This window comes from Berghia stephanieae, chromosome 2 (genome assembly GCF_034508935.2).
Source record: "Berghia stephanieae isolate SIO BIC M18660-M18661 chromosome 2, UCSD_Bste_1.3, whole genome shotgun sequence".
NCBI lineage: Eukaryota > Metazoa > Mollusca > Gastropoda > Nudibranchia > Aeolidiidae > Berghia > Berghia stephanieae.
This window is the reverse complement of record NC_088361.1, coordinates 84091838-84103251: the sequence shown is the minus strand read 5'-3', so window position 1 is coordinate 84103251 and position 11414 is coordinate 84091838. Positions and strand designations below refer to the sequence as shown.

At 35.4% G+C, this 11414-nt stretch overlaps 1 protein-coding gene across 4 annotated transcripts in view; it reads left to right on the top strand.

Annotated features, from left to right (window-relative positions):
• The window catches only part of LOC144965689 (EKC/KEOPS complex subunit LAGE3-like), a 7674-nt gene extending 561 nt beyond the window's left edge, over positions 1–7113 (top strand). For 2 of the 4 annotated variants that reach the window (XM_078901282.1, XM_078901283.1), the window contains exons 2-4: positions 1496–1569; positions 4475–4603; positions 6775–7113. In XM_078901282.1, the coding sequence (XP_078757408.1) occupies positions 1529–1569; positions 4475–4603; positions 6775–6883 (279 nt within the window). In that variant the 5' untranslated portion in view covers positions 1496–1528 and the 3' untranslated portion in view covers positions 6884–7113. Of the gene's footprint in view, positions 1–1481; positions 1570–4474; positions 4604–6774 lie in introns of all 4 variants that reach the window. The other 2 variants (XM_078901280.1, XM_078901281.1) reach the window with 1 other exon arrangement.
• Positions 7114–11414: the final 4301 nt, after the last annotated feature.

Sequence of the window (11414 nt, the reverse complement as noted above, 5' to 3'; positions counted from 1 at the left end):
CTTTCGGAAGGCCTCCCGCTAAAAATAAACTGCGTTGAGATAACACACTTAAAATAAACTCTGAGGCTGGTCCCGATTTTTCTGCTTTAAATCATTAGTTATTTAAAACCATAAACTCCATGGGTGAGCTGGTCCAGATAAGATAAATTCATTAATCTGGATTTGCACAATTGGCATAGACAGGAAGTTTGTAAAATGAAAGTCTATCACTTAATCACCCCCCTCCGCCCCACCTCAATCTCCCACCTTTTAGTCTCCTTATCTCGCATTACATTACATTCACTTGCCACTACCAAGAAACAAGACTGGATATATTATTCGAGTTTGTTACTTTCTTAATCCTCTTCGGGCCTTGTGGCACATAGGGCATGGTCTTAAGGCACATAGGGCATCCACCAGACATCTCCATTTTTTGCGATTGGCTGCTTTTGCCGTGGCTGTATTCGAGTTTGTAGTATTGAAGAAATTAGAAACATTCGAAAATTTGCAAACAAGAACAATACCTTAAGTTAATACTTGCTAAGCTTGATTAAGAATCTATTATTGGTTAAGAAACTATGCCAGTTATACCAAAGTTGTATAAAAAAATTATGATATTGAAAGTTTCCAAACTTGTGTCTTGTTCCAGCAGTGTTGTGTGACTTGCGTAGAAAGTTACCCCGTCTCATTGAAAACCAAATTACCAATCAGGATAGATTCTGAAATAAGTTTTTCTTCTAACAAGGTCACATAATTTTCAAAAAGGAGCAGACATCATATTTGATGTATTACTAAAGATGAAATGGTCTCCAATGAGTCCTGACTTGAATCCAATGGTCTACAAAGCATAATATGGACAATGATGTCAAACAGTGTATAAAAGCTATACTACGTTTTACACAAAAACTTAGCAAAAAGAGTTAATTCAAATTTGCATGAATAGGATCATTATCTAGGACATAAGAAAATCAATTGGAAAAAAAGGCTAAATCAGTCATAAATCAAAATTGAGGATCGACAGATCACATCAAAATTCGAGAATTACGTCAAAATCTTCTATATGGATTATTTGAGGTGTATCTATTAATATTAAAACAATTGTCAAATAGATATTTCTCAATAAATTTTCCTGCATATTTGTGTACATAAAGTTCAATAAATTGGTTTAATTATTGTGAAGTTCCAGAATTGTATCAGTTTTGGTCTGGTGATTACAGGCGTCTAAACTTTTCTGGGTTTTTTTCTTGCACCCGATATATGAGTGATGATAATGGCAATTTGCCAAAAAGGAGGAAACCTTATTGATCCATCTGTCAATCTCAAACAAAATCATAACATAAAATATCAGTTTCGTATATTAAATTACTACTTCTTGTGTACTTCCTTCGTTTAGCCAGATCACCACTCATTTAACTATTGTACTATTTCTATTATTTACACATTGAACAATTTTTTATTTTAAATACTGGTGGTCACTATATAGATAAATTTGTTTTCAACAGTCTTATTTCCACAGATCCATACAAAGTTAATTGTCAACCTTGGTGTAATGGATGAAAGTAAAAAGGACAGTTTAATTCCTGTCACAGCGTATCCTTTTTCTTCTGTCAAAGAGACATTTTTTGTTGCTTTTTTTCAGTATTAGTATTCAAATTTAAAGATTAATTGCTATCAGTTCCTACTTTTTTTTTTAGTTTGTTTTGTAATGATACTTTTATTCACAATTTTGTGTTTTTCCTATTGTTCTGGTAGAATTTTTTAAAGTACATAAAATTTAGACAGCGGAACATTGTGCTTTAAAAATCATGAATGCAACAAAATTTCTAGATTACAGTGTAACACGCATTTGACAAATTACACGGGATAGTCTGAAAATTTTGTTGAATCTGTGTTTTGATGAATGCGTGAACAATGCTGTAAGACAAAAAAAAACACAAATTGTGACGTAGCAAACTGTACAAGTATATGATCTCAATGTTTGCACATCCTTCTCTTATATAAATATATGTATATTCATGCCTATTTGTTGGCAAAATAATAAATATCATTCAATCCTGAGTTACTCACTTAGACAAAAAAAAAACAAAAAACACACACACACACACAACCTCTGCTGTCTTAAGGAAAAAGACTGTATGTTTACTTGTAATAAGAGGCCACATATATACAGTCTTTTTCCTTAAGACGACAGACCTCCCCATACAACACGGCATGTGGAATAACATGGCAGGATGTGAGGGAAGCAGTAAGAATGGAGGGGGGGGGGGGAGGCAACTTGTTTACACATGTGTACCCTTCATAAAACTATAACCTAAGCCCATGGCTATCCAGTGTTTGTCAAAGGCGATTAAAAAATAAGCATGGCTTGTCAGGTGTCGCAATTCAATCCCTTCATCAGTGTGTCAACATATTGTGATAAATACTCACACATTGTGAGTCTGATTGTTTCGGGTCAGGCAAGCACTTAAGGTGGCTATGCCCGAGACTGACCAAACTTCATGCCACATTACAAGAAGGTATCAAGAGTTTAAAAAACCCAATGAAAAGTGAGTTGTAAGTGGTGCTCAAGGAAACAAATAATTCCATTGGTTGAGCTATTGAATACAACTCAAAGTAATCAACTGCTTTTAAATTAAAAAAAAGAATTTCGATTTCTTTTTTTTTTTTTTTTTTTTTTTTTTTTGTGGCCAGTTTCAGGCGAAAAGTTCAAGAAGGCTATTGCACAAAGCAAATTGCTCTCTTTCTCTCTCTCTCTCTCTCTCTCTCTCTCTCTCTCTCTCTCTCTCTCTCTCTCTTTCTCTCTCTCTCTCTCTCTCTCTGTGTCTGTGGCCAGTGTGTTGGTCCTGTCTCAGTTTAGTTCATTCAAACTGTGAAACAGTTCATGTATGCCATGAAAAAGTTTAGTAAGACAATGAAGGACATAATTTTGGAATTCTATCCTTGTTTGTTGAACCTTAGAATTTGTCGATTGCATGTTAGTGAAAGCGTGTTACACTGTACATTGCGATTTCAAGCATAAGGTAATTAGAAACAATGAGATGATTTTTTATGGGGACGGGTTGGTTGTTGTTTTATTTTTTTGTTTTTGTTTTTGTTTTCTTTTTTTTTTAATGTTTATAATTTACTTGTCACCAGAGTAGTAAAGTGGTAGTGCTCTAATCCATTAACATGTACAGACTGATTTTATCCTTCTTGAGTTGCTTTGCTTTTTTTTTTCACACTATCAGGTCAGTCCAGAAAGACCTATTTATTTGCTTTATTGATTACTCAAAGGCATTTGATAAAGTTAGACATTGTGAGCTATTTAATATCCTTGAAGGACTAGACATAGATGTAAAAGATAGTAGAATTATTAGAAACTTATATTGGAATCAAAGTGCAGCCGTCAGGATTGAAGGAGAATTCAGTAAATATATACAAATTAAACGAGGTGTTAGACAAGGATGTGTTTTGTCACCAGACCTTTTTAATATCTACAGCGAAACAATTATTAGAACTTTAGGAGACAGTCCAGGCATTAAGATCAATGGTGAGAATATCAACAATATAAGATATGCAGATGACACAGCACTAATTTCAGACTAAAAAGAAAATTTACAATTACTCCTTAATAAAGTAGTTACAGAGAGTGAACGTATGGGGTTATACTTAAATGTAAAAAAGACAGAATGCATGGTTGTATCAAGGAGAGAAAGAAATCCAACATGTAACTTAATACGCAAAGGAGAAACTATAAAACAAGTTCAGACATTTAAATATCTTGGATACATAATAACTTCAGATGGCAGATGTAGCACAGAAATAAAACGAAGAATTGCAATCGCTAAAGATAGTTTTAATAAAATGAGTCTAATTTTTTTAAAACACAATATGTCAATGACAACAAAACATAGGATTTTGAAGGCATATGTATGGTCAGTATTATTATATGGCTGTGAAAGCTGGACAATTACAGAAGTCATTAGATAGAAACTGGAGGCAGCAGAAATGTGGTTTCTTAGAAGGATGCTAAGAATCTCATGGACAGAGAAGAAAACTAATGAAGAAGTATTAGAGCAAGCTGAAACTAAAAGGTTATTAATTCGTACAATAAGAAAAAGACAAATGCAATTTTCAGGGCACCTAAATCGACATAAATATATTGAACATCTTGCTCTCACAGGAAAGATAGAAGGTAAAAAGAGTAAAGGTAGACCAAGAAAAACATATTTGAAAAGTTTGAACAGCTGGGTGACAAAGAAAGAGAAGAGTAATATTAGTTTTCTGAGGTTATCTGATCAGAGAGATGAATGGCGTATCATGATCACCGATGTCTGGCACAGACTTGGTACTTGAAGAAGAAAAAGAAGCAGGTCAGTCCACATAGAACTCTCCAACCTTTTCCACTTATTCCAAAAAAAAAAGGCAATTTGTGACACCATGAATGTTATTTTCTCCAGGTAAATTGCCATTACATTGCCCTTAATAGCCCATTGCTCCTTAACCGAGATTCAAGAGAACTTAATATTCCTTTCCCATCACCAAGAGAGGCAGAAATTGCATATGGATCACTCAGTGTTGATAAGGAGCCAAAAAGAGGAGGGGTATCCAAATCGTTGTCAGTGAAAGATGAAGTACTTATTGTGTAAGTGGCAATGATAAATATTGTAGGCCTATTTGTTATAAAGCTAGTTGGTGGTTTTATTACCTCAAGTCAAAATGATACTAAGCTGCTAGAAGCTGTGGACCGTAGAAAGTAATGAACAAAATTAATGTAACAGCTTAAAATAAAGAGCAAAATATCAAACATGGAATGTTTTGACTTAAAAACCTTTTTGTAGCAAACAAAAAATACAGTAAAATCATTAATACTACTTCACGTAAAATTGAGACAGACTTCAGAAGAGAATTAGGCACGTCTAATCGGCAACTACGATCTCGAAATGTTTTAGATTTGCTAACTAGTCCTGCCTATTCCTCTTCTGCTGTCTATTTGGTTTTTAAGTGTTTTTACTGGTTTTGTTATAGGCTGAAAAAAGGGGTTTGAGCCCAAAACTATCTGCTTATATTTTCTTAAACTGTTATATATTCATTTTTGCTCATTACTTTTTAGTTTTATCACCATGCTCTTTACAATTTATATTTCTTTCTCATGGTGGACGATATTCATATGACATATACAATAATACTTATACTTACAGCCTTTTTAATGCATTTGTCCAGTATTTTTGGACAGAGGCAACTTGACACTAGGTATACCTCTGAAGTATGCACCTGTGTCTGATAAGTGGTTCTCTCAGAGCTAAAAGACCCTTAGAGTTGAAGCTTATTTAAGTTTTTGTGGCATTAAACAGACAGTTACTACTGCTTGCTACCTTTGAGTACAACGATAGTTTGTTTCATAGAGCTTTCAATAAGGCCTTACAGACTCCACTTCCCTATCACTGCAAGCTGAAAAATACTAATCCTTTAGAACCAAATGACCAATGAATCATGGGTTGATCTCGATCTCTGTGGCATGAAGTGTAAAGTAACTTTAAGGCTAAAGACTGATTTGTTAAGCATTAAATGAGTAGAAACAATTCTTTGCTACCTTTTGGATACGACGCATCTGTTGCAAAGAACTTTCCATCAGATATAACAGACTCAGTCATAAATCACCGTTGGGTAGGGATCCGCAAATGATGTTGACTCAGCAAACCAGTCATTTTACTTATGAGATGCACACTTTAACTGGGAACATTACATGTGAGGAGCTTTTTCCAAGATCTCGTTATTAGGTTCCTCGGTAGGGCTTACAAGTTACTATATATATGGGCAAAGTTAATTGAACTCGTTTCAACCTTCACAGAGATAACACTAGGTATTAATTGTTAATTGGTTTAATCTAGTTTTCTCAAGATCAGGCTATGGCATTCAGTGATAATGACTTTTCTCCTTCCCCATCCTCTTGTTCCTTTTATTTACCTACACTTGTAGTATTTTCTTCCTCAAATCCAAGACTTGGATTTTTCTTGAAGAATTTGTTCATTTTGCTGACCTTCATCACCACATACATTGCGGCAATGTGGCCTTGGGGGATGACACTCACCTTTGGATAAGGTCATGAGTTTGAGTCCCACTCTGAGCAGTGTATAGTTGCGTCCTTAGAAAATACGCTGCTTTGTTTATGAAGCATGTTAACATTAATATATTCACAGGTCGAGCTGAACAAAATGACCCATTCTGTCATACTCTGAAAAAATCATTAAAAAATTTCGGCCAGAACGTGTGTCTTTCAGCTATCGATTGATTAATTTGAACCTCATCTTGTCAAAATCGCTCATGAGATCATTTAATCCTATAAAATTGGTATTTTAAATTTGGTCCTAGCTCATGTCATGAATTATGATAATTTATATAATTGGCATTTATTTCTTTTTATATATTTAATATATTTTCATTTTTTCTATTTGTTTTTATTGTGAGATCTCAAACTGAGCAACCATATAAGGGTACATACCAAAACATTTGCCGTATGGTTATTATTTTTTATTTAGAAATTGTTCACATTACTTCAGCTTCAGTGATTTGCGCTTAATCAAGCCTGCACAGTCAAGCCCATTTCTCTTTAAAGTCAACTGATTGGGGTCCATGACAAATAAATGTGTTGTGTTACCAACTCATCCAAACTGCCAAGGTCCCAAATATTGTGAATCTACTTTGCTTACTGTTGATTTAATATTTTCATTAAATACAATATTATGTTTTTTTCCCCCTCTTGATAATGCAATTTTAAAGCCTTCATCCCCCCCCCCCCTTCCCTTTTTTAAACAGACACTTTAAAGCAAATGATGTCCGCACTCTACGTGTTAGTATCAACTCCTTTTTTGAACATGTGAAACTTGTATCCCAAACAATGCACATGTTTGGACCTCCAAAGTAGATTTTGTGTTTGTGCGTGTGTGAAAAAAAAAAAAAAAAAAAAGAGAGAGAGAGAGAGAGAGAGAGAGAGAGAGAGAGAGAGAGAGAGAGAGAGAGAGAGAGAGAGAGAGAGAGAGAGAGAGAGAGAGAGAGAGAGAGAGAAAGAGTACGATACTATGCAAGTATTCATTTGTGAATCTGTGTGCTCATACATTCATTCATATCGCCAATAAAAACACATATTTCATTATTTTTTATGTTTTACGTTGTATTCTTTTTTGTTTATTTTTTTTTTTGTTTTGATATTTTTTCAAGATGGTTTTATTCACAAAATTATAATTTATAGTGGATAAATCTTATATTGTTTTTGTCTTTCAAACATAAAAATTGAGTAGTGTGGCCCTAAAAATAATTTCTGGTAGCAATGATTTCTCACCTTATATTTCTTTTGATTTGAATTTATATCATTAGCAACTATTTTGGTGTGAACGGTATCATAATATATTATTGAGAATCCAAAATAAGGACTAGATCTTTACACCATTGTACTCATACTCATAGCCATAGCTTTCATAGGGGCTCTCTTTAACCCATTTTTAAGAAAGCTCGATTTAGCCATATTCACCTGTCTTGATGATTCAAAACCTTGTTGATATCAAAGCTAAAAAGCAAATTATGATGTTTTGACATGTATTGTCATTCGTATTTTGCAGTCATGTGGTCTTGTGCTATGACCTTCTCCTTCAGATTGGTAGGTCCTGGATTTGAGTACCATTCTGAGCAACACAAAGTTGAGTCCTTGGAAAAGGATCTCTCCTCACATTCTCTCACTGCTGGGGTGTAAAATTAGTACATGGCCGTTAACAGCGTTTTCTCTGTTGAAAAATATTGTAATATAGCCTTACAGTACAGGCGTCATGGTGTCTTGTCTTTCATGTTAAGTGTTGCTATTGGGTGGGGATCCCTTGTAAAGTGCTTTGTGCACGTTTAGTTTAAGGGATATTGCACTATTTAAATGCTCAACTTTTTGTTTTTTTTTGTTTAAAAGATACACATAATTTGTAATTGCCAAGCTGGAGTTGGATTTTGCTACTTTCTGGCATTATAACTTATTTGACTTATTTCCAACTCTCCTTGTGGGAGATAGGGCCCTCTCCCAATTATTTCTCCCCAGCATTAATAAAGGCATAACATTCTAAAGATATGCTTGTTCAGAGGCTTCACTTTCTCATTCTCAACAATGACACAATTCGTCAAGTGATAAGTCCAACTTTGATTACATTCTTTATTAGGATTTTGTAATAAAGTTTGGATCTTTCCTTTCTTAGACATTGAATTCACCTTTAAAATTGTTGAGCACAGTTTAAACTCTTTAAACTAAATTAATTTTTAAATGTTAGAGCGGGCTTAAGGAGTATAATGATATTTGCAAATATTCAAATTCATTAATTACAGTGTCTAATCAAGGAAAGATTGAACACAATAAATAGGACAGATGTTAGATCCTTTTTAGTTTTTAAGTATTTTACAGTATTCGCAACGCATTTCGGTCATTTCACCCCACTTCAATTTCCTGTCCAGGGTGGTCATAGAGTAGACATGAGAAATGACCTTGTAGTAAGGACCCTCCATCCAAATCTGTACTCAGCTTTACTCATTAGTGTTGGGCTGTCATCCTTGTCCATTCCTTTACATTAGTCATCCTCTCCTTCTGCCTCCCTCCATCCAAGGTCCCTTGCACTTGCACAATGGTTTTTGCCATTGTCTCTTGGCGAGAAACATGACCAAACCAAGACAATTTTCTTCTTTTGACTATAGACAGGGATTCCTGTGGTCCTATTACAGTGGAACCTCCCGATTACGACACCTCCGAATAGCGACAACCTCCTGATAACGACATTGAACCGTGGTCCCGATTTTTTTTCTATTTAAGATCAGTAAAAAAAACCCCTCTAAATAACGACGCACTTTTTGATAAAACCTCTGAATAACGACATCATTTTGGCGATTTTCGGCAGTTTTCGTAGATATCTGATACTGAAAATCCCGAGTATAAGTACTCAAAGTTTATTAAAACGATTCCTGCTTGAACCACTGAGAACGCAGCTTTTTTTTGACGAATCTTGGCCGATATGCATTAATAAAAACCAAGGTATAAATGTAAGTGTAAGCAATAAACAAAAAATCTTGGAAAATGTGATAGTAGTAGTAGTAATAGTAGTAGTAGTAGTAGTGTTTTTGTGGGAGGAGGAGGATGAGGAATTTTATCTCACAGCGTCCGAATTACCTGTTTTTGTTTGTTTTAAAGGGTTTTACAGCGCTTGTGACACATCTATGTCATATCAGCGCCAGTAAAAAGGAAAAAAATTGGAGAGTAAAAAACATTCTAGATTTACAATTGAAATGACATAAGAAAAGGTAAGACAAAGAGGAATGGTCTAAATAGGGAACAGATGTAGATTCTAGGAGCACACTATCAGTGTACTCAGTTCAGATCACCTAAAAGTCTCATCCAGACACACGCACAAGAACCCTCTAAGAGGAATACACTACAATGTTTTGTTTGTTTTGTCAATGTTAATAAAAACTGGTCCCGCGGGCCTTACCATGCCCACTTTGTCCGCCATCTTGGAAACCTCTAAATAACGACACCTCCGGATAACGACATAAAAACTCGGTCCCGTGGCATGTCGTTATCGGGAGGTTCCACTGTATAGAGACAACTCTTCTGTTAACCTCTTCATACAACGTATGGTCTGTCCAGATGATGCCCAAAATGCAGTGCCAGTAAAAAGAAGGAAAATGAGATAGTAAAAAAAAACAAACTTGGATTTACAATTGAAAGCACACGAGAAAAAGAATGACAAAGAGGAATGATTCAGATAGGGTACAGATGTAGATTCCAAGAGCACGATATCAGTGTACAGTGGACTCCGGATAAGACAATGCCCAGGGAAACCGAGAAAAAAATCGACTTATCCGAAAATCAACTTAACCGGAGTGTAACCAAATGAGCAAAAACGCATGTGAACAAAGCAAACCAATCTAGAATAAGTATGTCCCTTCATATCGCGCGGTCTCTGTAGTGGTCATCAGAGGCTCCTACCCCCAATAGCCCCATAGAGGAATCAGAATACAAAAATCGTAATTTGAGATAAAAAAGCGGAATCAACTTACTGTTATTGACTATGACATGCTTTGCAACAGAAAATGTAATGGACAATCCAAAAGTACTCAAATGATTAAAAATATAAAATGTGTAAAAATGTACAGATTGTGTAGACTAAGAATGGGGTCAAATAATAATAGAGGACACACAGGTCCTGGCCGTCTGAGAGCAAAGCATTGAATGGATGGATTTAACCTTGTCAGGACCCTCCCCCCCCCCCCCCCCACACACACACACACCGAAACAAACAGACGCGCGTGCCGGTACACACACACACACACACACTTACACAGGGCTAAAATTAAATAGGGAAAGAAGCTGACCGTACTCAATAATATTATTACCGAATGAAGCCAACATATAATATTGCCAAGGTCATTGACCTCACAAATTGGAGTCACCATAATATTAATAATACTTCGGTCAATCCCCCTCCCAAACATATAATATTATCCGACATCAGCAGCACACACTTTGAAGGGACTAATAAGACACACAAAATGTGTGTTGATTGACCATAGGAGATGCTGACGAAGTAAGCCATAGCTCACTTTTTTTTCACTAGAGAATTTTTTTTTTAAATTTTCCTCGATTGGAAAGGTGAAAAGCGGAATTTTTGCCTTGAATGCGGAATGTATACCAATTAACTGAAATTATTCCGCGAAAAGCGGAAGAGTAGGAGCCTCTAGGTCAAGGTCATGCTTCTTGTAAATCGTCCAGACAGAAATAGCCGGTATGCCAATTTCCTACGCGATGATTTTCTGTCGCATGCCAGACTTTCCAAATGCTTCGAATCTTCCTTTTCCGCGATAGGTTTGCCATTGTAGTTGTAGACTTGACTTGAATTCTTGATAAAATTGATACTAATTAAGAGGGGCATTACATAGGATGGCCTGGGATTAGAACCAAAAAAAATTCTTGAACTTGAAGTTGCGACAATGTAAAATTTGAGATGGAGAAATTAAAGTTATTCAATACTGCTTATGTACATTGAACACGGACGTCAGGCAAAGCACCTACATCACGTCGATGTGCGCCAATCGTTCACGGATATTCTTAACCACTGAAAATTCTTACTGGTAGCTTTTTTAACCAATGGAAATACTTGTTTATTTGTGATTTTATTGTAGTCATGAGTGATAAGAACATCGACTTAAGCGACATCGACTTATGTGGAGTTTTTTTTTTTTTACTAATGTTATATAGGACGAAGGGGGAGGGACCAAGAAAAAAAATCGACTTGGGTAAAAATCGACTTAGGCAACGTCGACGTATCCAGAGTGCACTGTACTTAGTTTGAGATTACCTAAAAGTCTCATATAGGAATACACTAAAATGCTTACAAATCATAATATACTCAAAACAAAAAGTATGACTACATAAC